Source organism: Phoxinus phoxinus (genome assembly GCF_949152265.1).
Source record: "Phoxinus phoxinus genome assembly, chromosome: 16".
Lineage (NCBI taxonomy): Eukaryota > Metazoa > Chordata > Actinopteri > Cypriniformes > Leuciscidae > Phoxinus > Phoxinus phoxinus.
The window spans coordinates 15,274,945-15,302,676 of record NC_136891.1 but is presented as its reverse complement, the minus strand read 5'-3'; the positions used below and the strand labels follow the sequence as shown (position 1 = coordinate 15,302,676).

Below are 27,732 nucleotides of genomic sequence, written 5' to 3'. Positions count from 1 at the left end.
TTCCATTGTTCATTTTGTCTGGAGATGCACACCAGTAATGTTTTTTATTTATTTATTTATTTTCTCTAAAGCACCTATATAAAAGCAACTTAAATGTCCTAATTGAATTTAGGCCTAATCCTGGCTTGATCTAAGCCCTTTCTGTGAAACCAGGCCGAAATAAAATTTCAGACATTGATTTAATATTTTATCATATGATATGATAATTATGAGTTGAGAAAAAAAAAACGTTATGGCCATTCACACCATGATGTTAATATTCTAGATAAATATTGAGATTTAAGAAAAATGTATCAATGCACTAGCAAATAGATTATTGAAAATATGACTAGCGACATTTTACTTAACGATATTGCACAAAAGTCTCGGCGGAAGTGACTCAATAGCTCTTCATGCTGCAGAATAATGCACTTTTAACCGCTCAGAGTTTCACAAAATGTCTTAAAATCTACTGTTTTCATGAATGCATTTTAATCTCCCACACTGGTCGAGTAATTATCTTAATAAGCTTTTATCGCCGCAATAAGACGGATATTTTTCACTCTGATCCTGTTTTCAGCTGGATTTCTGCTCATTTGGACTGAAGGTGGACTGATAAGCACAAAGCGACAAAATTTGACGTATACTGAATTTGAGTCAGATTGGGATGTGAACACATTAAATCAAATGTGAAATATTAAAGCGTTTTAAGTGTTGGAGTGACAGAAGCCGCTTGAGTACAGTGCGCGAGATTAAACACGCTTGAAGAAGAGATGGACCAAAATGAATCATAAAAAGAGTATATTTATTGAAGGTAAGTCAAAAGACTTATGCATTTGTGTTTATTTGTCTTTATTGTGTTTTAATGAGCTGTTTGTCTTGTGTTCGTGTAGAAATGTGAATATAATCCGTCAGTTTTCACCGTGTGTGTTAGCTGCTAGCTCACGTGCTAACCGAGCAGCTCCATTCACACAGAAAAAATACACACATCTGAGGTCATTAAACAACAGATATACTTCAATTAATGTGCATTGTATTACACATGTGCAGTTTGAAGGTCTGTCCTCTTGTTTAAGCGTCTGTTTCAGTGTATGAATGTTAAAACAAACTGAGGCCTGATGCTATGAGACGATAAACAAACCTGTAAAATCATTGAATTAAAAAATGACTTTAAAACACTAAATGTACTCATTTTGGTTTGCATCAACAATTAACAAGACTATCTATTTTCATTCATCACCGCTGTCTGTAAATGTTTTAGCCATGTTTCTCAGTGTTTTATCGTGGGCCCTTCAATATACAGTGATACATTGTACAACGTTACAGTTGATACAAATTATACCGTTATTTCCCTCTCTGATACTAATGATTATAAAATAATATATTATGTTGTCATCAGCAGTATCATATTTCATTCAAAATACATAAAATGCATTAATTAAAATTGTACATTATGTTGACTGCTCTTGCACTTTAAAATATTTTAAAATGTCTGGAGATCTAAAGGTCCCTTTTTAAAAAAGTATAAAGATGAGGCTAATTCATGTTCACTGCAGAACATGTAATAGGACACAGCCATAAACAATTTAGTAAACACTTTTCTGTCTATAACAATCTGAAGGTCTTTGCTGAGTTTGGGTTTTAAGTTTAACATTTAGAAAAGTTGTTCTCAGAACCAGTAATGTTTTAATAATACAGTAACCTACACCTAAAAAAATGCATTGCTCCTGGGTGGAAAAATGACTGAGTTTTACAGCATTAAAGCGAAGAACAAAAAAAGTAAATTTTCATAAACTGCTGCTGAAACAAAGAACAGTACTGCTCCCTGATGCACATTCAGTCACAAGTCCCATTCCCTCTAGATCTCCAGAGTTTCTATATTAAAATACAGGTGCTGGTCATATAATTAGAATATCATGAAAAAGTTGATTTAATTCAGTAATTCCTAGGGGTGTAACAATATATCGTGCCACAATATATCGCAATACAAAAATGCAACAATACGTATCGTGGATAGTGACAATATGTATCGTGGATAGTTCACCCAAAATAGAAATTACTGTATAAGAAAAAAAATCATGTTTTCAGAGTTTTAGTGTCAGTACTACATTAAACTACTATATAATGTTGATTATAATGTATAATAATGCAATGGTCAGCTTCAGAATCATGAATATTTTTATTCTGGTGTCACCATTGTCTTTGAATTACAAGCACCAAACCTGTTCATTTAAACCCACAATGTAATATCAAAGTTAGCATTTTAATCAACAGTACATTTTTTGTTAACCTTTTATCATATGTCTTGGGAGTATCGCAATAATATCGTATCGTGAGTTCAGTATCGTGATATATATCGAATCGTGAAATTAAGGTATCGTTACACCCCTAGTAATTCCATTCAAAAAGTGAAACTTGTATATTATATTTATTCATTACACACAGACTGATATATTTCAAATGTTTATTTCTTTTAATTTTGATAATTATAACTGACAACTAATGAAAATCCCAAATTCAGTATCTCAGAAAATTAGAACCAATTTTTTTGTAAGACCAATACAAAAAAGGATTTTTAGAAATGCTGGCCAACTGAAAAGTATGAACATGAAAAGTATGAGCATGTAAAGCACTCTATACTTAGTTGGGGCTCCTTTTGCCTGAATTACTGCAGCAATGCGGCGTGGCATGGAGTCGATCAGTCTGTGGCACTGCTCAGGTGTTATGAGAGCCCAGGTTGCTCTGATAGTGGCCTTCAGCTCTTCTGCATTATTGGGTCTGGCGTATCACATCTTCCTCTTCACAATACCCCATAGATTTTCTATAGGGTTAAGGTCAGACGAGTTTGCTGGCCAATTAAGAACAGGGATACCATGGTCCTTAAACTAGGTACTGGTTGCTTTGGCACTGTGTGCAGGTTTACACTGGACTTCAAGCAACGTGGATTATGTGCCTCTCCTCTCTTCCTCCTGACTCTGGGACCTTGATTTCCAAATGAGATGCAAAATTTGACAACTATGCTAATTAACTACCTAGGCTACACGAAATAATCTAAATAACTATATAAATGCTATGCTAACTAGATGCTAAAATACGCTATCCTGATCGTTTTCAATACTCGTAATTCCAATTTCCAACTCCTGACTCGCTACAGTGGTTTTGACGGAACCAGATGCTTTTATACCAGGGGCTGCCAAGGTGAGCTCGCACCAAGGGCGTGACAGAGTACCGTCACAGAGTACCCTACGTCACAGGGTACCCCTACTTCAGGAGATTCCGTTTAACCTGAAGAGGGCAGCACTCAGACGTTTTTACACCATATATTTGAAAATTAAAACACTTTATACTCAAATGTTAAAAAAATTTACCCGAATCAATGAACAGCATTTATGAAGCTCCATTCTTACAGATCATTAACTAAAAAAAGTTGTTTTAGTGTTTAGTTACCCTTTAAGGGATCAAATTATTGACTACACACAGGGACTTTAAGGCCTTGTTTAAACTGCAGGTCTTGATGCCCAATTCTGATTTGTTGCCTATATGATTTTTTTGACTGTTGGTTTACACGTTCTTTCAATTGTGACCCATATCCGATTCATGTGTTCACATTTCATACTATCTGAAACATCGCGCATGCTTAAAGGGGCTTTTCTGACGGAGGAGGACAAAAAGGGCCATCATTGCAGCCTGCGCATATGCTTCAGTTATTGTGTGCGAGAGAGATCTCAGGACTGGCGGGAACATACAACACGATATCATGAAAGTGCGTATCTATAGCACAAACTTTATTTCTCGTGCCATTTATACGCCAAAAATATTTTTTGCGTGCTTGATGCGCACTGTAAACCCCTTGTGTAGAATTATTAAAGTGCGTGCAGAGGAATGGGAATCTTTTATCTATAATCTAGCAGAGTTTGCACCATTTGTAGAAATGAAACTACCGGTAACTAAAAGGTGGCAATAAATTTTTTTTTCTGGAACAACCAATTATGAAAAACACCCCAAAACCAGGTTGTTTATCAGACAAAAATTAATGAAATAACTTTTGTAAGTTTTAAGATCATAAAGATTGAAATTTAAGACCTGCACGACGCATTAACCAGCAAATAACAATTAAAATTAGCATCAATATGCACTTTTTGTTTACAAAAGCTCGCCGCACGCCTACATTTAAAATAACAAACGTGAGCGCGCAAAAGACGCGATATGTGAACGGCCCCTTGGCGTACCTCCAGTCAGGCCACGAGCTACTGGCAGCTCACGAGCGCCGTGTTTGAGACCCCTGCTCTACAGCTCCGCTTTGTAGGCTATGACTACTTTTTTGCTACTTTGTAATGACTTTCTGTGGCCAGCGTTTCTGGAAATTACTTTAAAAAAACTTCCAGACGGGAGAAGGAGAAGTCATGTTGCCACTGGCAAGCTCTGGGTCTGCTGTTGTGTGACCGCGCACCGCGCATGCATTTGGAAAAAAGTCGCGGGAGTAATTTACGTCACGTGATTGGCTTTTTTGATCGGCGCTTTTGGGGTTAGCCGATCAAGCTATTTTTAGCCAATATCGGCCGATCATGATCGGCGGCCGATCAATCGGAGCATCACTAAATGGCATGATAAATCAAATTTGTGCTATAGATACGCACTTTCATGAGATCGTGGCGGGCTTAAATGAGGAGCAGTGGGTCCAAAATTTTAGGATGAGAAAGCAAACCTTAAAAAAATATAACCTGACACATATTTTGTGTCAACGTGTCCACATTCCTCTCCTACGACGACACAAGTGTTTTGTCGGGCCATCCGTCCCTTTGCAGTTTAATGCCTCAGAAAATCCGATCTGCCTGTTTACATGACAGTCGCATTGGCACATATCTGATTTATATCTGATATATAGAGTTCATATTGTAAAAGCACAATCAGTCTTTGTTTGCATTAGCCCGATGCATAAACATAACGTTTTTACAAAAAAAAAAAAAAATGCAGTTATGTTACTACAAGGTATTATTCTATTCTTTAAGACAACTCCGAAAACAACGACAAACACTTCACATATCTCAATACAATTGTCATTGAAGACCTAGAGGCTAAACGGTGCTTACACAACAAACAAAATAATTATTAATCATGCTACATAAAACATAAAAGCAACAATTATTAATAACACTTACAGGTTGTGATACGGAGGAGGAAGATGATGCAAATACACTTGGAACTGAACCTTCCTTCAATATCAGCGGCTCGCGAATCCAAGTTTGAATGCATTTAAGTTGATAAAGCAATCGTCTTCAAAATGGCGCGAGCAAAGCACAAGGCTCGGACTATACTTCTGTGGTATAGTGAATTGTAGCCACTTAGTCTTCAAATGCTCCTCCTTGGGCAGATGAAAAAAGTTGGCTTTTGAGTCGCACTTCAGAACACAGCGTCTCGTCGCCATGATATTTTCCCTGGCCTTGGAGCGCAATAAGTGGGCGTATCGTATTCAAATAACTTGACAAGTTGACGTCATCTAGTCAGAGAAAAAGCTTCGGTCTTCTAACGATTCATAAAAATGACTCAGAGTCGACTCTTACTTTTGAAAGACAATAACTTTATATACGGTGCACTTTCATATTTCAAACTTTGCAGGATGTTTTTGTTCACTTAGATCTATGTTACACACTACATGAAAGGTAAATTTCAAAATTCCATAATAGGTGCCCTTTAATAAAAAGTCTCACCTTTCAAATGTGGTCATTTTTTTTTAAATAAATGTAAACAATAAATACTGTTTTGTGGCACTTTAATGTGTCGTGACAGATCACTGTAGTGTAGAGCATCAGTTAAAGCTGCTCGTGAACCGATAATCTCTTCCTTCTAGTTCATTTATAGCATCAAATACACATGAATGACCATAAAAAGGAATGTTGTTTTAACCGCGGAAAGTCGTCAGCACACTCCGTTTATCAAGTTCAAATCCTCCCATGTTAATCTACTAACTCTCCTGACTGCTTTGTCGGACAAAATGGCGGATGGCGAAGTATGATTGGTCAGATCACATGGGTGGGAGACATGACATGCAATTTTACCCGTCCATGATGTCATAACCTAATAAAAATGGGTATTTGTTAAAAATATATATCTTCATGTTGTTCCTCTGACAAGATATTATTACAGCATACCATAGCTGTAGTTGGTGTATAAAGACCTCTACTTCAAATTTTTATCTAAACATCAAAATTGTCATGTGGTGTGACTGTCCGTGATATGTGTGACTTTACTAATATGCCAATATATATCAGCAAAGTATAAATAATTGATAGATTTACAGTTTAAGTAAAATAATTAGGCTATTTCAACAGACACAGAAAGTGTTGATGTCTGTGTATGACTTTAAAGCAAGTTCTGGCCAAATACATTTTGTCCGCAAAATGGGCGTCATATGGTGTGACACTGCAATTTATATTTTGAACGGGCAATAATTTGGATATCATTATGATGAAGAGGTCCACACTCAACCGGGAAGTTGCAGTGTCATCTCTGGAGTGGTTTGTAAGGTCAAGAGGTGAGTCCTGGCTTTTTAATTTTTAATTAAAAAGCTCTGTATCTGATATGCTCACTAGTGGTCAATGTTTTGTGTCTTATGGTGTGACTATATTTACATAAAAATGAAACGCTTTTATACAAATTTTACTTATTAATTCTTAAAAATCATTCCTGCCATGTGGCAATTTACATGCTAAGTATAAGCTAGCTGTTTTTAGTTAACCAAGAGATTAGCTTAACTGAACACAACGTCATATGGTGTGACACTGTATCATATGGTGTGACTGTTTTTCTAAGTCACACCATATGATATATTTGTCACACAATATTACATACACCTTTTTTAATGATAAATAAATAACTATTCAAAACATTCAATGAACTTAATAGTGAACATTAAATTAACTATACAATTAATGTATTTCTTTTCAATTTTATACTTAATTTAACCATGTTTCACCATATTTGCAATGCTTTGCCTATTAAAAGATGCAATGTTTTGTCTGTCAGGCAGAAATGTCAAGTAAAGAGAGGACACACAAATACAGGGAAAGACTCAATGCTGACCATGAAAGGAGAGAGGAGGTCCTGAGGGAAAGGAGAAAAAAGTAAAGAGATCATGCCAGTTCACACAGAATAGACACCTACTATAGGGATGAAAGTCTAGGCCACAACATAGTGTAACTTCAACACATGATACTATTATCAAGATGGTGAAACTGAAAGGAATGAAAATATCTTAATACATATTTTTCATTACCAGGTATGAAGAGAAGAAACAAAAGGGAAAACTCAAGGCATTCAGTGTACAGTCTCTTTCTCCAAGACAAGACAAAATGAGAGAGATGTGGAGATATGCACAAAAGAAATACAGAAAAAGGAAAAAAGAAGTGAATTTAATCATTAATGTTAACTGAATTTAATTAATTGAATGTTGAATCCAAATAAAATACAGTTTTTTGCATTGACAAATTGTGGAGTGGTGCAGTTGATCATATAGCGTGACGCTATATAATTTGGTGTGACATTCAGAATTGTGCCAGTAAAAATACTTTCTTAATTATAAATCATAAAAAAGTCAATGGAACACAAGAGAAATAGTGTCAGCAAGAGTCACAAGTATTTTCATATATTTATAACCAGGTTTAACATAATTAATCTAAAATATCTGGAAAGGCTGAGGAGAGATGACTTACTTTGCATGATGATTTAGAAAAACAATACAAAATCTAATTAATTTGAACAAAAGAAATGTTAAATCTTAAGATAGTAATGATAACGATTTATGTTGAAGGTAGTTACTTAGGGAGAGTATATCCCATTTTCATTTTGTATAGAATAACTTTTGTCACACCATATGACAATTTTAGGCACGAATGCAACAAATTGGTGAATAAATCCAATTTCAAATACAAAATCTAAAAGACCACATATATTTTGGGAAATGCAAGAGTCAGAACAACACAACTCAATATTTTTTATGCCTAATATTTTAAGTAAAAAATTAAAACTTTTTTTAGGCTTATATGTCTCCCACCCACCTGTCAATCAAGCTCCCTGCGAAGGGTCAATTGGGTCACATTTCACTGACAGTGTAAATGAGGCCTAAGACATTAATGCACAGATCCAACATACACATGCTTTATATTTTTCTCTCTTTTAACCATTCTTACACAATTTCTGCCTGATGAATCTTGTCTTCCTACATGGTCGTTTAAGAAATGAAAAGCTACACACTCCATTCATTAGTGTTAGAAGAACTGATGCCAAACATATAACATGATAGAAACATAATGATCGCAGCAATAATGATCCAATCATAGACTCTTATGCATTTTCATATTTAAATCCAAACAGCGACTTTATTCTGGCCGAGCAGTAACATTATAAATGTCTTTAATTTGTTTTTACCAATTTAATACATCATTGGTGAATAAAAGTCTCATTACAAGCCTTTTAGTTTAACTGTTACTGGGTGAGCTGATCGCCAAGTTACAGCTCATTGCATCTCAATAAATGCATGTTGCCGTTCTGAAAGTTGATGTAGCCTATATTTACATCTCATTCTTATTCCACTCAAGGGAAAGAGAAAGGTAAATTGATACCTCATGATATAATCGTTTGTATGGCTGTGCTCTGATACGCTGTTCTCATGTGTTTGATAGCCCTGGATAAGAGTGAGGACAGGAGAGATGGAGGCTTTAAGCAGTCCTGGAGGTGTTCTCTCTCAGATGATAGTGAAGACGACAGCAGACATGAGTAAGGTCATTCAGCACAGAGCAGCTTACAGCCCACTCAAGCATCTCTGCATCAACGCTTTGAGTCAAACCTTATTACTGTGGTAAACAGAGAAACATCAAGGTCAAAGAGAAGATAGAAAAAGCCCACATGCTTAAATTAATACAAATTCTGAATACAAATTAGAGATGCACCGATTGATCGGCTGGTGACCGGAATTGGTTGATTTTCACGTGATCGGCCATGACCAGCGATCAACGGTCAGTCTGATATACCGATTTTATGGATGGCGGCGCATGATTAACATCGCGCAACATCTGCATCACACGTGCACAGGAAACCTCGTTAATTACAGGCGTTTCACACCGCAAGCGTGAAAGTGATTAAAGTGAAAGCACACTTTTGATGGACAAAATAAATATTTCACACAAAAAGTGCCCAAAATGCACAGAATTTGCATGTCTAGTGTGTTTTAACAAGAACTGGAGTAGGCTAGCCTATGTCAGAAAAGAAAATGAAAACTTGTTATTCAGTTTGAATGAAAGTATATAGTGTTTTATTAAAAAAAATATATATATATATATAGAATATAAATATTTGTGCATGCTGTAAAGTGGTTCGAAAAAATGAAATTGGTATCGGCAGGTCCAACTCAATGAGAAATCGGAATCGGCCTAGAAAATTGTCATCGGTGCATCTCTAAAAACTATAGTGGTCCGCTGTGCAGAAGAAAAGCTACAATCAAATATCTTTTGCTGAAAGTGTACTTCACTTGTCATTGTTTCGCTACGGCTCGCCACTTTTCGCTACAAGATGCCACTTTTGTCATCAGTGCAGTCCTCTAAAAAGAGATATTTAGTAGAATGTTTAAGGTCCTCTTTTCATAACAATAAAAGCATACAGTGACTAGAGGTCTGTCAAGTTTCAAAAATGAGAAAAAAAAACAACAACTTATGAATAATTAAAACATGAGTTGAAATAGACTTGGAATATAGTGCATTAGGTATATGGACAAATATATATTTTTTTTGGCGCACAACCCCGGGTCACGGTTTGCTTTTATTGTATGTAAAAGAGCAGGCTGGTTTATCTCTCATTCTCTGTTTTCACTCTAGAACTGAATCTGTTTGATGCCAGGATTCTGTTTGTGTGAAAGTGTTTATGAAGTTGGGTTTACATCAGAAAACCTGTTAGATCGAGTCTCCACGTCAGAAATAGTAGATTCAACCCCGGATGCTGGATCCTGTCAGAAGATATCCATTTTGTCTGGTATCCAAAACCTGTCAACAGCAAGTCAGACTGGTCTGGTTCCCAAAATCAGTGTGTGGCACCCAAAACTGTGTTTAATCTTGCATCTAATCTTAATCTTGCCAATATGTTGACTGAGAAAGACAGATGAGCATGAAGTAATAATAATATAAAAAAGCAGGGTTTATTTATTGATTAATCTTAGTTAGTTGCTTATGTTTTAATGCCCAGACTTCATCTGACCAACAGAAATACAAGTGTTATACCAGTCTGCTTTACCACAACATCCCATGAAGCCTTGAAATATTCCCCTTATCTCTTATTCGTGAAGACAAGCATTCCACATTCCATGAAACCCCACATTCATAAGATTAAATCCGCTTGAAATGTAGGGAGTGAAAATGCCTGAAAAGAGACTTGTGGTGTTGGTGAATATGGTCCTGATATACTTCAAGTGAAATCGAAGAACGAACTGATGTGATGACATTTCAAACAAAAGCGGGTCAAAACGAAAAGTTTTGAGTTTAAAACGCTTGCCAAAACTAAGCTTTTTCCAGAAAGGTTTGCTCTGGCTGTTAAACACCTTTGAACTACCATTGGTCAATTGGTTCATATGCGCTGCACGCTTTCCTCTCAATAACAAAATAAACACAACAAAAAGGACAGCGGTGAGACAACATCTGATCATCATAATGAAGATTTCCACGTCAAAGAAGGCGGAGCCTCAGAGCCACACACACATGTTATGTAACTGCCAATGTTCGAAGGCGTTTGCTTTGGAAAGAAGGTTTCGAACTGCGTTTTGGCCTGATTTTGTCACACTGACATTGTCACACAAGTTTGTTCTTTGATTTTACTTGAAGTGTATCAGGGTCTTAAGAATCAAACACTTCGGACCAAGCAATCAAACCAAGTGTGAAAACATCCTAAGTGTCTCTCTCTTGTTGTCCGCTAGCGCTGCCCTTATGACCATGGAGCGAGTGAGTGGCCAGCAGGAGCTTTCACCTGAGGGAATCAAGGTATTTACTCTCTCTCATATGCTCCATTTCCTTTCAATGTCTTTCAATTATCTTTCAATAATTGAGCCCCAATCCTGTCTGTCTTTCTCTTTCCTGCACCCCTCTGGGTCAGAATTAGTTTTCTTAATCTTGGTGTTTTGCTTCGATGGTGCTACACCTACTTCATACCTAGTTACATGTCATGGTACGATACTAGCTGATAGTGATGTAGTACTCAAGACCGATTTCTGCTTTCTCGGACTCGTTCCTTCAAAGACTCTGTCTTGACTCGGACTCAACCCTTCAAAGACTCGGTCTTTGTAGTAAAAGCTTAGTCCATATTAAGACATTAAAGAGGCTATATGCGTTTTTCTAAAATTTAAACTCGCGACTGACACCTGTGGCCAAAAAACAGAACTGCTCTTCCTTTCTGCTCGCTCGTACGTGCACATTTCACAAGTCATCTGCTGCAAGGAGGTCAGGTTAACATTGTTTACAGAGGTAAGAACAGTCAAATACATATAGTGTTTGAGATAAGTGTTCTGAGTGATCTGAAACGTTTAACATGAACGCGCTTGACGTCACATCCGCAGACAGCGCGGGAAAAATCCGACCCGACAGAAAATAGGAAAAATAGGATACAGGCTTATAGGTGCACCCACTTGTGAGCAGACAAGGTGTCAGTATGCTCACCAGGAGATGTTTGAGTCATAAATGGTAAAATAAAAAGGCTATTGTTTCGTTTATTTTGGGGAAAAAGTTCCATATAGCCCCTTTAAGACTGCTCCTCTAAACAATTCCCAATCTAGCTTAGTCTGTAGGCCTAACTGTTGATTATTAACTGGGGTGATATTAAATCATGAAAAATCACAAAATCTCGACTCGGACTTGCTTCCTCAAAGACTCGGTCTTGACTCAGACTCGACTGAATTTGAAAAACAACGGACTCTGTCTCGACCCTTCAAAGACTCGGTCTCGACCCTTCAAAGACTCGGTCTCGACCCTTCAAAGACTCGGTCTCGACCCTTCAAAGACTCGGTCTCGACCCTTCAAAGACTCGGTCTCGACCCTTCAAAGACTCGGTCTCGACCCTTCAAAGACTCGGTCTCGACCCTTCAAAGACTCGGTCTCGACCCTTCAAAGACTCGGTCTCGACCCTTCAAAGACTCGGTCTCGACCCTTCAAAGACTCGGTCTCGACGCTTCAAAGACTCGGTCTCGACCCTTCAAAGACTCGGTCTCGACTCGGACTCCACTGTATTTGAAAACCAACGGACTCGGTCTCGACTCGGACTCGACCCTTCAAAGACTCGGCATAGGCGGTCTCGTCCCCATCACTACTAGCTGAAGTATCATGTAGTATTACAGGACTAATTCTGTTGTTTGGATGCATCATTACAGGGGCTGTTCTGTTGTATTCATTTTTACAGGTTATGCAAAGATGTTACTTTTTATGTAAAATTGCATTTATATTATTATTAGGGCTGTAACGATACAGAAAACCCACGATTCGGTTCGTATCCCGATTTCTGACCCACGATTCGATACAAACCGCGTTTCTTGCGAGGAGGGAGGATTTTAAAAGCCAAATAAATAAATAAATAGCTAAAGCTATAACTCTGTTTTCTTGTAACAAAATACTTTTGAAAAACAAACAGAACTATACTCCATTGTGGAGATGATTCGAGCATGTTAAAAATTATTCTGAGGTAACCGAGGCTTACTGTCTGTGCTGGAAACCACAAATAATATATTGCCTATTCCGCATGACCCGCATCTCAAGCGCAGGAATAACGCTTGCCACAAAGTGAACGCGCCTATATAGAGAAATGCACACTTCCTACGAATTAGCCTAAGCAGCCATTTCTTTGTTTTGAATTAACGTTAAATCAAGTAAAAGTATTTCAAGCTTTCTATATAAGTTTCGATTCGTTTATAAGGTGAGCTCCAGTTTACGCGCGCTTTGCTCAATTGCTCTGGTGTTTGCTTGTATGTGTGTGTGTGTGTGTGCTCGCGCGCGCGTGTGTGCGTGTGGGGGAGAGGTGCGATTTTTGAATAATAATCAAATGATACCCAGCGATCTTCGAATATTATTTTTGCTTGAAATTCCCATACCTAATATGTAAAAGACCCCGTCACAGCCCTAGGATCTATTCTGGACGAGAAAGATAAGTCTGGGAAGGGGTGTGTCGATCGCGATCTGCCTTCTCACACCGCGACACAGGTTCGTGGATCTGAGTGTCGCGATTTCGGTTTAATATCGTAAATCGTTACAGCCCTAATTATTATATAAAAATATTAGTTACATGACATATTATAATTGTAGTATTATAATTGCATACAGTTAGTTTAATTTTTCACCTAATTTTTTATATATTTTAATTGTTGCAACAAAGTGTCAAATACACAGTTTTCTAGAATGTCAATGTATGACATGAGTCCTTCCAGAATTAGCTGGAATTAACCAACTGTTATTTATAAATGTATTATACTCTTGGCCATATAGTGTAATTGTGGTGAGTTACATGTTAATGATCTCATGTTGGATGGTTGTTGAACCTTATAACCTGAGCGCTCTGATCTGTCTCTGCCAGACTCCATCCATGAAGAGCTTCAGTGCTAATGGGTCTGTGGAGACTCACGAACGACGTCCAAATCAATTAAGACCCCTCAACAGATCTGGCAAGCTTAGGTATTGTAGTTGTATATATTTATCACCCTGGGTAAAAAAAAAAAGGATTTAGGAGTGTTATTTGATAATTCAATAATGCATTGCAAACATCTGCTTGTTTTATATATTCTGTCTTTTTAGCAATATACTTTAAGTATTTACATTAGATAACTATACTCATGCCTTTTGTTGTTGTTGGTGGTCTCCCAGTGAAGCAGCTCATTCAGTGAGTGTGTCTGCGCTCCCCAGTCGAACCAGCTATCTGATAATGAGCCCGGCACCGTCCCAAGGAGTCGTGGTTCAGGGGCGGCTCTTCCAGCACGCACAGTTCTCTTCTCCAAGCAGAAAGATGGAGCAAAGGTACTTCACTGGACCATCTGACTTTACAGAATAACATGTGGCCGATGTTTGACATCAAGTAGGTCAGAATATGCTCTACTAGAAGTATGAGCATTGGCAGGAACACTGCCTTGATTTTTGGTAACTGTAAGCTGTTTTCAAGTGCAAATAAGAAATTGATTTTGCCCCTTTTACACCTGGTATTAAGATGTGTTTTGGTTGATCGGATCACAAGTAGACGAGGGAGACCCATTCCTGTTTACACCTGATGTTTAATCCGTCTCTTTTGTCCACTTTCATCCACTTCTGTCCTGATTTCTTCAGGGGAAGGGTCTATGGGCAGGTAAATTTTTTTTGCAGACCTTTCAATCTAATGGAAAAAATAAGCTCACACAATTTATTTGCATGCTCCCAGAGACGACGGGCAAACACACAGAGAGCAGCAGCTTTAGTTTCTGCTCTGACAGACACAAGACCAGCCGAACGCTGTGACTGTGTGTTAGAAATTAGGAATGGAGAGAGAACATTGTGTTTGGTACGTTTTTCATCTTCAAACTAGGGGTGTGCGATTATCACGATTTTTGATCGTGGATGATTACAATGTCTCCACGATCTGCTTTTTAAGAAATATCGTAGTATCGTGTTACAGTGCAATCTATCAGTTGCAGTTCTAGCACCTCTGTCTCAACACGATGTACATTCAGGTCACACGTTAATGCAGAGATAGTTACACTCACGGGATACTGCAATTCACAGAAGTTCATTATTTGCATGTGCTTTAAAGCCTTGCCGATTAAACATTTCATTCGCGTGCTGATGCACTGTTCTAACGTGTGCTTTTCTGAACGCGTACACGCGAAGCATAGGAACTAACAGCCTGTCAAACAGCGCCTGGATACTGGACTAAGTTATCTTTAGTCTCATTGCGCTAATACTGTCAAATACACACAAGGTTTGCATAAACAGTTGGTTATATCTAAAGTGAAAGCAAACATTTGAGAGAAAATCTGGTGCATGTGTCGTGTGTATATTAGATGTGTTGTAGGGCTGTCACTTTTGAGAAAAATCAAATTCGAACGGATATCAAATACCAGCCTATGTATTCGAATATATTCGAATATCTATTCCCATTCCACCCCCCCCCCGCGCGCGCGTGCAAAAAAAAAAAAAAAACCGTCAATCGAAACTTTACCAACAGTTTTACAGTCATTAACAGGACTCCCAAAATTACACTTATAGGACTCATATCTGCAAATAAACCTTGCCTTTACATGTGCATCTGCACGGTGCCGACCGGTTGTGCAGGAAAGTATGCAGTCATACGATGTTGGACGCCTGGCGATGCTCTGGCCGTCTGCTGCGTTTCTGGGGCTGTTTAAACCTGGCCACTTAATGCGTTTTCTCAGATCGGAAGCTATCAAAACGATTCCATTTACACCTGGTCACACTCACATAGGCCTAAATGTGGTTTATACCGGATATAAATCCGATCTTCAATTCCCGCGCTATATGCAGATTTAATGTCACCGAAAGCAACATATGAGCTGCATTTTATTGATCATCAGCTAACACCAAAGACTGCAATAAGAGAGAGCGGCAGCCCTGGTAAGATCATTTCGTTTATTTACTTTTAATGAAGATTATTATTATTGTGTGTTAAAGCGTCTGCGACTTACTTTCACTTTGATTTGCGATAGTTTGCACATTGGCTTGGCGCTTGATGAATAGATCATCTGCGGTGATGCGTGTTGTAGCGCGCCGTCATATCTGACTATAACATACAGCCTGTAACACGCTTTCAAAATAACACCCTTTCAAAATAACACGCTTTTTTAAAATAAAAAGCAAACGGTCTTATCATAGACTGTAAAAAATGCGCTAGACATGGCACTTTAAAAACCGAATAGTTTATTTGAAGTTCGATTACGGTTATTTCACGTCATGTTCGAATGCATATTCGAATATCGAATAAAAAGTGACAGCCCTAATGTGTTGCGTGCCGGTCTTAAAGCGACAGTAACCTAATAGTAAACATGCTGCTGCTTGTCCTTAAACTAGGGATAATTGACCAAAAAAATTTAATTCTGTCATTATTTATTCACTCTAATGTTGTTCCAAACCTATTCATTTCTTTCTTGTGCTGAAACAAAGATATTTCGAAGAATGTGGATAACCAAACAGTTGCTGGTCCCCATTGACTTCCATAGGGGAAAAAACTATATACGTGATATGATATTTTTGGCTACCGTCTCGCTAGCGCTCTTCCCATAATGTTCACGCATTAAATCAGTAAGGCGGAGAGTAGACGGTCTTTTCGGCTTTTTAAACACATTCGACCACATGAGTGTTTACACTACGCAAGCAATCCGGTCTAATGTGTTTTTGAATACCTCTGGAAGTGTTGGAAAGTGGACGAGCTCAAAACGTTTTAGACCCCGTTTACACCTGTATTTTGTGTCGTCCACTTGTGATTTGATCCACCAAAATCTTAATAGCAGGTGTAAACAGTCTGTAGTCTTGGTCAAATAAAAACCCTTTACAAATCAGACGCACTTGACCTTCCTTTACTAAAGCTTCAACCACATCTGATGGGAAATGCATTGTGTGGCTTGTTGCAGGTTACAATTGATTTAGTCCTCTTACATCCTAAAATAGTATTTTAGGTTCAGTGAGTTAAGATTTATCTTCAGAATTTGTGGTGTAATGTCGATTACTACAGAAAATTAAATTTTAAAAACCGAAATGATCTCAAATAATGTTGATGGAGCCTAATATGAATTGTACTGTGACGTATCTGCTGTATTTCTGAATTCTCATTCTGTCTGCCAATGTGTCTCTCCTGCAGATCTGATCTGATCCAAAGAGTGGAGCTGGAGAACATTCTTCTCACGTGTCCACCAATGTCCGGTAAGCAGACGGAGCAGGTCCTGCACCAATAAGTCTTCTGACTGTCACCAAGAGTTTACTGACAGATAAAGAGCACATCAAAATTTAGAAAGGAGTGTGAACTGGTTACTGGAGTTTACTTTATGAGCAATCAAGTAAAGTGTTAAAGGAACATTCCAGTTTTTTTGGAAATAGGCTCATTTTCCAACTCCCCTAGAGTTAAACAGTTGAGTTTTATCGGTTTCGAATCCATTCAGCCGATCTCCGGGTCTGCCGGTAGCACTTTTAGCATAGCTTAGCATAGATCATTGAATCTGATTAGACCATTAACATCTCTCCAAAAAAAATGTCCAAAGAGTTTAGATATTTTTCCTATTTAAAACTTGACTCTTCTGAAGTAACATCGTGTACTAAGACCGACAGAAAATGAAAAGTTGCGATTTTCTAGGCCAATATGACTGGGAACTATACTCTCATTCCTGCGTAATAATCAAGGAACTGTGCTGCCGTACCAGCAGGCGCAATGATATTATGCAGCGCCTGAATATAGTCCCCAGTTCGGTAACTTCCAACGTGACTGGCACTAAGTTTGTAATATCATTGCGCCTACTGGTACGGCAGATGCGGTGGTGACGCGTTCATGTAACCAGAGGGTAACACAGCCAATAACACACATGACAGCTGTCACAAAGAACCGGCAAAAGTAATGAATATGTGTCAAATTTAGCAAGGAGACATTTTAATTGTTTATTAAAGGGACAATAAGTAGGAATTACTCCCATCTAGTGGTGAATTTGTATTTTGCATTCAAGCTAATTTTGCTCTCCAGCACCTAGCTTTTTCAAATGCGCATTGCATCTACGGTAGGCGATATGTACCAAAAAGCTTTGACATGATGTCTTCTAATAGCACTTCGTCGAGTTTTCCTTCAGCTGAACAGGTGTTATTCCAAACAAACTGCAACATGACAACAAACAAACTATTTTTACAGTATGAATTACTGACTGTGAAAAACATGAAATATTGTAGTTATGCCCAGGGTGCGATTTGTTAAAAAAACAGAGGGGGAGGGGGGGTGTTTTGAAACATTGTTATTAGGGGTGTGCGATATTACGATTTTTGATCGCGGACGATTAAAATGTCTCCACGATCTGCTTTTGAAGAAATATCGTAGGATCGTGCATTTTATCAGTTTGCATTTCTGGCGCCTCCGTCTCAACATACTGTACAGCGCGACGTATATCCACATGAAACGCAGAGGAACGGGACACTGTAGTTCATAAAAATGTATTATTTGCATGTGCTTTAAAGCCTTGCCGGTTAAACATGTCATTCGCTGCTGATGCGCTGTTCTAACGGGCGCTTTTCTGAACGCAAACACCCGACGCGCACATGCACTAAAAGCCTGTCTAACAGCACCCGTTTCTGAACTAAGTAATCTTTCGAGTCTTATTGCGCTAATACTGTCAAATACACACAAGGTTTACATAAACAAAGTTGGTTATGTCTAAAGTGAAAGAACAATAGAAAAAATGAAGAAAAAATCTGCTTGTCAAATGCGTGTAGACTCGTTGCGCGCAGATCTTAAAGTGACAGTAGCCCTAATAGTTAACATGCTGCCGCTTGTCCTTAAAGGGACAGTTACCCCAAAATAAAAATTCGGTCATTATTTACTCACTCTCTAATGTTTTTCCAAACCTGTATTAATTTATTTCTTGTGCTGAACACAAAAGAAGATATTTTGAGGAGTGTGGCTAACCGGGCGGTTGCTGGTCCCCATTGACTATACCATAGTATAGGAAAAAACTATTATGGAAGTCTCTGGGGTACATCAACTGTTTGTTTACCCACATTCCTCCAAATAACTTTTATTTTCAACAGAAGAGGGAGACTTATTCGGGTTTAAAGCGGCTTGAGAGAATTTAAATTTTTGGGAGAACTATCCCTGTTAATAAAACTACAAAATACAAAGAGCATCTCACTCACTCTTGACTGAGAACTTTAATAGTAGCTTTAATAAGAATCAATGTAAAATTTATACAGTGAAGTCGACGTTGTTTTATTTTCATATTTGTTAATTTAATTACTTTCTTCAATGCTGTTAAATACACCTGTAGCTGAAAAAATAAAACACTGTTTATTTAATTTGTATATTAAGTTGTGTATGTGTATCTTTGTTCTTAATTTTTAATAACAAAGACAATGACAAATATTTTTTATCTTTGCCACTTTGGCCTAAATGTCTGCCATTCTTTTTTATTTTATATTTTGTTACCTAAGGGTTTGTTTTTAAAATGGGGACATTAGTTTGGCTGTGATGCTCAGTCAATTGAAAAATAGTAAAACCAACATGAAAAGGAATCGTGATAAAATCGTGAATCGTGATTTTCCTGGAAAAAATCGTGATATGATATTTTTGCCATATCGCCCACCCCTAATTGTTATTCATAATAATAAATCATGAGAACATGAACTTCATCACTGCATTTGCAGGAATTGTAAAATCTTTTTTCTTATTAACTGAAGTAGCCTAACGCAATATTTTTACTCTAATAGCTTATCTTTCCCCACACATATGAACTGTGATCATGCAATAACGTTAACTTTACATCGTGATGCTGAGCTTCAGTGAAATGATAGAAAAGACATTATCTGTGATAGCAATTCGCCTCATTCGCGCAAACTGGAGTAGAATGAGGCTAGCGTCGCTAAACACCGCGCCGCAGGACCTCTAGACGCGCATAAACGCGTCTTTACATTGAAATCACTCGCGCCAGACGCTCAAGAGTGAGTGAGTAATCATTTTAAAATAAAATTGACTTCAATCAAACCACGGATCCGTGATAAGTTTTGGGATCCGTCTCGCCACTAGTAATGGGCGATATAAACGATATGCGATATAAATGATACAAAATTGGCCTACGATAGAGATTTTAATTCTATTGCACTATCGCGATAATGCATGTTGATGACGCAATCTACCTGCAAAATTTAGAGCCACGAGCTGCAACCGGCTGAAACGCATCATATTCGTCGTCATCTTGAGTAAACATGGCTGAAAGCGAAACGGAGGAGCTGGTGAAAAAGATCGGTGCAACATCCATTATTTGGACTTGGTTCGGATTTAAGCCGTCCGACGAGCAGCAGCAAACTATACAGAGTGTGTGGGGCAACAGTTCGGTAACACACACGACTAATCTGTTCTACCACCTCAAAACGAGCGCGTATTCACAAAATAGTGGTGTAAACACAATCTCTGTGTCTGCCCGATTTTAAGATTAGTTGTTGTGTTGCTTTTTAACTGAGAAGACATCAGTTTTTCTGCTCTTTGCATCTTTTGTGTCCTTTAAAAAAATAGCCAAACTAAAACTACATTTGACTTTGAGTGCCTTCTGCACTGTTCTGCACTTTTTACTGTCTATGGCATGGCACTACTGTAAATAAACTTTTATACTTGAAGCATTTTCTTTAGTTGGCGTATAACAGGAGAAACTCAAAAAATTGGAATATCATGCAAAAGTAACAGGTGAAACTAATATATTATATAGACTCCTTACATGCAAAGTGAGATATTACAAGCCTTTATTTTTTATCATTTTGATGATTATGGCTTACAGCTTTATGAAAACCTTTTCACAATATTCTAATTTAGAATTTAGGGTTTCATAAGCTTCTAGCCATAATATAAACATTAGGGCTACTTAAAGTCTAGTGTACTTGAATTTTATTTATCTGCAACATTATGTTGTATAATTACAGTTTTGCACAATAAATGTTCTCAAAACTACATACACTGTTTCTTTCTTTCTTTAAAAAAAAATTTTTTTAGCAGTTGTTTGGCTTTCCTTAGGGTCTATGTAACCTGTTCTGAAATGGTTTTATTATAATTTATATATCGTGATATATATCGTTATCGCAAGAGGCTGCAATGTATATCGCAATATGGATTTTAGGCCATATCGCCCATCCCTACTCGCCACTATGTAGTAGCACTATGATCACTTTGAGGGGAGGATAAATTTATCCCCACCGGCGATAAAATAATTAAGCAGAGGCAGGGATACATTGACCAGAAAGAGGGAAATCCCACGCATTTTACGTTCTATTTGTGACTTTTTTGGCGACGATGTTTTCTTCTCCTGTGGCTTGGCATATGTATGGTCCATAATAACAATACGATCCACACTTTTAAACTTGCCGGTGCAGTTTCAAGCGCCTGTCACTGCTCTGCACCTGCGTTTCTGCTGGTTTCGGCTGGCTCTGAACGAAAACGCATTGTGGAAACGCGTTGACTTAGTACTTTTTGTCCCTCTCTGCTATTATAGTTTTGCAAGATGGCGGAACTACATGGAAGCCTCCGTGGACCTACCCGTCCCATGTATATAAAGATAATAAATTCTTCATTTATAAGGATAAGTCAGATATTTGGCCGAGGTATTTGTACACCATTGAGGACATATTTATGAATAAAAATATTGATTTTAGATAATAAAATACCTAAAAAGATACTTAATGTCCCTTTAATAAACTAGTTAGGGATGCTCATATTGACCGTTTAACCGTTAACCGAAAGTAAAAATGTTGACCGATTAATACTATCAGTTAAACGGTTTAAAAGCAAAAAAATAAATATATATTTTTAGCTTTTTTTTGTTGTTTGTTTGCTGCATGGTTAAAAAAAATTGTATATAGCCTATATTTGTTAACTCAAAGGGGTGCGTCGGGCCGTCGGCACGCGCAACCGCTATTACCTAAAGACATATTTCGCTGAGCAAGCTAAATGAAGCAAGCGAAAAGAAGTAGCCTACTGTGTGGGACCATTTCGACAGAAAGGGCGATGAAGTTACTTACAAAATATGCTACGCGGTATTAAAATAAAGCAGTAGTGCAAGTACAATGCAATAGGCTATCACTTGCGAAGCAAACATCCACAAGCAAATGAAAGGCGCTTTCCGAAGTTGGCCACTCTAGCGATACGTTATCTCTGTATTCCCGGGACATGATCTGTGCCATCGGAGACCCAGACTTAACCCCACATCATGTAGACATGTTACTTAAAAAAAAAAAAAAAAGAACTAGACAAGCTGTGGATTGAGGTAGGCCTGCTATTTTTATTTGACGAAAAAACGTAGTCTGATGGGGAAAAACCCTGTGTTTTTTTCTTCAAAGCTTCAACCTGATTCAGTGTTTTCTTCTTGTCATCTTAATTTGTTAATTATTTAAGTTTCAAAAATATATTTAGTGTAGGCCTATTTTAGTTTTTTTATATATTTTATTTCATTCTGTTGTTCTCTGTTGTCACTGTCAGAAATGCTGCAGGTGCGTGATCAGATCGCAAACCGTGATTCAAAGCCGACAAAGCTTATATTTATGGGCTCACGCACAACTCTCTTATTCGTCATGAATCCAAACGTTTCCAGGCTGCGATGTAACATTTAATTGCTAACCTTTTATTTCTTCTGTAAACAAAGCTTTGTGCTTCACTCGTGTCATTATATTCATGCTAAAAATGTGTTTAGGCGGACCACCGCCGGTGGAACTCAGCGGTTACCAAATGTTTACCGGCACAGCCCTATGTCTAATGCCATATAAAATATAGTGGCACTGGCATATGAAATACTTACCTACTCATCATAAGACATAATATTGATATATTTGACAGTTGTTCTACTGTACATCCCTAGATTCAGGAGACATCGCTATTAAGAGACGTGTCCATCAGAGACGGCGGATGATGAACAACAGTCTTGATACTGTAGGCAAACCAGTTGAGGTGAGACTGTACCCCTCTACATTTAAATGTATGATAATTCATGTCAAATGTGGTTTTTTGAGGTTTATTAATTTTTCTGTCAAGTTCTGTCATCAATTACTCACCCTCATGTTGTTCCAAATCCATAAGACCTGATGGCTTTATATGATGAACAGATTTAATTTTTGGCTTTTATTCACATATGCTTTTATAGAGTAGGGCTGAACCATTAGTCGTATTAATAAAAAATAATCATTGAGATATTGGCCTGCTGTTTATTTGACCTGAAAACATTTATTTATTTATTTGACACTTACGGAATCTTGCATTGGTAGCAAGCCTTCACTATTTGTCCTGCTTCTGGGGTGCCAGATGTCAAGAGTTTAAATCCCCCCTAAACTGAGCTTTTCTCAGTAGGAGTAGTTCACTTTAAAATGAAAATTAGCCAATGCTTTACTCACGCTCAAGCCATCCTAGGTGTATATAACTTTGTTCTTTCAGACGAATACTATCGGAGTTAGATTAAAGAATATCCTGGCTCTTCTGAGTTTGATAATGGCAGTGGATTGCAACCAACAGATTGAAGCTCAAAAACGTGCATCCATCCGTCATAAACTAACTCCACACGGCTCCGGGGGGTTAATAAAGGCCTTTTGAAGCAAAACAATAAGTTTGTGTAAGAAAAAAAACATTTAAAACTTTATCAATTGAAATAACTAGCTTATTAATTAAAATAACTAGCTTATTAATTAAAATAACTAGCTTATTAATTAAAATAACTAGCCAAACGAACATACGGATGCCACTTAAGGCTAAAGCGCAACTTATGCGAGTAATGCGACGAACTGCTGATATTTACGCTACAGCATGATGCACTAAAGCTACTTCTGACGTCATGAGTTGTTCGTTTGGCCGGAAGCTAGAATTTTACTTTGTAACGTGTTAAATATGAATATTTGTCTTACACAAACTCATTGTTTTGCTTAAATCTGAGTGAACCATCTCACAGTGACGCACTAATAAATAAATAAAATTATTCTCGAACATATTGTTTGCCATTGTGGCTGCTGAATAAATGCACTTACTCTCTGCTACCATACAAAAGTTTAAATGAAACATTATTGGAATTAATATTAGGAATTTCACAGTTTTAGCTTTTGAGAGAAGCTTATTCAAACTACATAGCCACCATCTGTTTATAAGGTTCAGACTATTCAAAGATGTAAATGGCTAAAAGGATATGAGTATCTTTCTTTGCAGTCTGTCAGTACAAATTGGCATTTGCGGAGTGATCCGTCTCATTTGCAACTAAAGTGCTTCTCATAAAATATCAAACATGAAGACAAATTACAAAGCACTGCCCAAAACCATGCATTACTAGAAGTCGTATTAATGGTTAGGGTTCAGTTTACTCTTATCAATACAATTGTGATCAATATTTTTTTATTTTATTGATTTTCCATTCCATAAAGCTAATGTGTCATCAATCATGAAATCATTTTTGAGCAAAATAATCCTTATTATCAGTTAAACCATTATCGGGAAGCCTTAATATAGAGCACATCAAATATGGCAAACAAAAGCTCAAACATTTATGCTTGACGCGCGAGAACCAATGAGCTTCATTCTTGCGCGTGGTTAAGCTTTTGTTTACCATATTTGATGTGCTGTATGTATACGTGTTGATCAATGATTGAATGTTAACAAAAGGTTCAATTAAATTAGTTCATTATATAAAACGATCGTGTCTCTTCAAAAGACTTGGATTAAACTTCTCCATTCATATGGGTGTGTTTTACGATCTTATTATGAAGGTTTTGAATTTTGGGTGAATAGACTTTCAGTGGAGGGACATAAATCTCTCAGATTTCATTAAAATATATTCACTTGTGTAACAAAGATGAATGAAAGAAATAGGGGTGCACTGAAATTTCGGTCGCCGATAATTTAGGCCGAAAATGGCATTATCGGTTTCGGGCCGAAATAAAAAAGCCAGCCGAAAATGTCAACCGAAAATGAATCCCCTCCCATCCGGGAAATCCGCCTATCTATATCTGATTTATCTTATATTGGATGCATCCCTTGAATTAGTGCTGTAGTGTGCGTGATCAGCTTCAGCGCGCGCTGCTCCAACGGCACTGCACAACTAATAATGACTATTGGGAGGACTGTCATATTACATAACATTATAAAGAGAACAATATTGTAATAAAACATTGTGCATTATTTGAGTTTAGTTGCCGCGTCGCGTTGCTCCAGGAAGAGCGCGTCCACAACATTAGTCATTCTGAATGAATGGCACGTAACTTAGTTCAAGTTCACTTGTGCATTCGCGTCATTTTCTGCAGAAATAATTTGTAATATTATGTTTATTTTTAATATATCTGATTAATCTCATATAGGATGCGTTTCTTTGAGTTAAATAACGCGTTAGCAAACTAAGTGCTCCATAGCCTTCATTCAACGTGCGCAGCTCAAGCAGACCTTCACGACTAATAATAACGATTAATAATTTGGGACTGACATATTACATAACATGAGAACACTATTGTATTAAATGGTTGTGAATGCACTGATTTTAGTTGCCGTCTTCAGTGCGGTGTTCAGGGAGAGCACGTCCACAGTCACACATTCTGCACGCATCTGAGACGGCGCTGGTGACGCGTTGTATTAGTAGTAGTAATTATATTTGATTATTAAATAATTAATTTAATTAAATGATCAATCACATCGAAACATTTTACAATCCTACTAGCCCTTTATTTAGATTAAAAACCATTCTCATTCATTTGGTGAGGAACATCGCGTTTTGAGCAGGATTTGCAGACCCTGTCCTGCTGTTGGCCATGCACTGCAGCAGACGCATATCGCAGTATTAAGGCTAACGATTAATCGATTAATTGATCGTTAATTTAAACGACGTTCGATCATGGGAATTTGTGAAAATTGTCATCCCTAGTGTTAATACAAGTTTGATGATTATTCTATTGGTTTGTGATTTTTAATTTCAGATCCATTAAAAATTAAGCAATATAAATATATATTAAAGTTTTTAAAAGAAGCCATTTTCGGCTTCAGTTTCGGTTTTCGGTATCGGTTTCGGCCCAGAATTTTCATTTCGGTGCGTCACTAGAAAGAATAAGTCTTACAGGTTTGGAACTACATGAGAGTTTTTGGGTGAACTATCCCTTTAAGTGTGTAATGTTATAAATTATGTCTTCCCACACCCAGCAGCCACTTCAACCTGATGATTACCTCACAGTTTGTGGTAAATGTGGCCAGCCAAGTGAGGACCATGTAAAATGTGACAATTGTGGAAATATCCTTCCTGCTGAGACTCTTTCTGCTGTTACGTCGTCACTGCCCCCTCGGCCCTCGGTTCCCTCGCAGACGCCCAGCCTTCAGATAAGCAGAAGCTTTTATAAGCCCACCTCTGGAGGGTGCTCTCAACAGCTAGACGTCATAATAAACCCATTGGTGCGGATCACCCATGGAAACATGCTCCTCCCGCACAATGGACGAGCCATCGCCACATCTGGAAGCTCAGCGTGTAACGGACACAAGCCAGCTGGAGGCAAGAAACAGCAGGCCACCAAACTATGTGAATTAAACGACCCTAGTAAGTACGACTACACTTCAAACTCTTACATCACTTATCACATTATGCTACACCGATCATCTCAAACATTTGTTGTGTTGTTTTCGGTTAGCCGGTTCGATTAGCTTTGCTAAGGAGCAAAAGGCACAATACAAGTGGTCCATAAGGGTAGGGACACACCAAGCAGACGCTGAAGAACTAGCGCTGATGAAAGCCGACTGCAGAAAAACTGCACTTGAGAACTACACAGAGACCTACAGCCGACTCTCAGCGCGCCTGCGTGGAAATGAGACCACTATCTATATCTGCAGAAATATTTGTCTATGTTCGTCATCCAAAAACGGAAACCGGCGTAATTGATACACAAACTGTAAACAAAGCAGCGTGTGCTTATCCTTTTGAATATCAATCCTGATGATGTCAATATCAAACCTCCACTATGCTAATGTTAATATTAAAATATTCACCCAGGAACACTCGGGTAAGATTACGTAAATTTGGAACTGCCTTCTATCTGTACCTTCTTGACTTCTTTGCTCGCTGTTTTGCTATTATTCTCGTGCACTGACTCATTCACTAAGCTGAACAGCCAATCAGAGTTCTCTCTCTCACGAAAGCCCGACGCTGATTTCTACATGCTAAACTGGCCCAAATAACCCAGATGGCGTCCGATTAAGTCTTATGAAGACATGATAACTTTGTGAGGAACATACCCAATACCAGGGTTGTAACAACTAATCGATTATAGATTATGAAAATAATCAACACCGCTTTTGATTATAGATTTATCGCATCTGCACATTGTGCACAGAAAACATCTGCCAGTTATGTCACTTTACAAGCAGTGAACAAAGCATTTCTATAGACCAAACACCTGAAATATAGCAGAGGACACAAGATGGATCTTGCACTTTTCCCAGCTCAGTCTATCCAAATCTTGAGAACGCTTTAGTATGCTTCAAACTAATTCATCAGCATTTGGTTTGACACGGCTTGATTGGTCAGATCTGGCAGGGTGCGTTGTGTGTTGTTTAGGGGTGGGAATCTTTTGGTACCTCACGATTCAGTTCAAACCAATTCTTGAGGTCACGATTGATTAAAAAAATCGATTTGATATATGCATATGTTCGATTCTAGTTTACTGTTTTGTGTTACTTTTATTTGACTGTGGTAGATGGCTTAATAGATCTTGAAGAAATGTATTTTGTTTTATTACTAAGCTGACTGCAATCTTTACACACATGCCTGGAAGTAATAAAGCAAGGCAGGCATTCTTATTTTATTTTTGATATGAAAAATAGGAACAAAGTAGCAAATTACAAACTAAACAAACAAAAGAAAAATACATACAAAAGAAAAATATATACAAATGAAATAAACTAAGTTTTTCAGGAACAGTAGCCTAGGTTTATTTAACATGTGTAAGAAATACATATTGCAGTATTTCTGTCTTTTGTCTCTTCAGCTATCTTATGACTGACATACTACCAATTTATTATATTTTTCTTTTT

At 37.7% G+C, this 27,732-nt stretch overlaps 1 protein-coding gene across 16 annotated transcripts in view; it reads left to right on the top strand.

The window, feature by feature from the left end:
* Positions 1-345: 345 nt before the first annotated feature.
* Positions 346-27,732, top strand: part of senp6a (SUMO specific peptidase 6a) — a 59,839-nt gene continuing 32,452 nt past the window's right edge. For 3 of the 16 annotated variants that reach the window (XM_079584749.1, XM_079584747.1, XM_079584745.1), the window contains exons 1-8: positions 371-793; positions 8,658-8,751; positions 10,934-10,997; positions 13,570-13,667; positions 13,857-14,006; positions 16,831-16,892; positions 22,556-22,644; positions 25,858-26,242. In XM_079584749.1, coding sequence (XP_079440875.1) covers positions 763-793; positions 8,658-8,751; positions 10,934-10,997; positions 13,570-13,667; positions 13,857-14,006; positions 16,831-16,892; positions 22,556-22,644; positions 25,858-26,242 — 973 coding nt within the window. In that variant the 5' untranslated portion in view covers positions 371-762. Of the gene's footprint in view, positions 794-8,657; positions 8,752-10,933; positions 10,998-13,569; positions 13,668-13,856; positions 14,007-14,289; positions 14,329-16,830; positions 16,893-22,555; positions 22,645-25,854; positions 26,243-27,732 lie in introns of all 16 variants that reach the window. The other 13 variants (XM_079584743.1, XM_079584734.1, XM_079584738.1 and 10 more) reach the window with 11 other exon arrangements.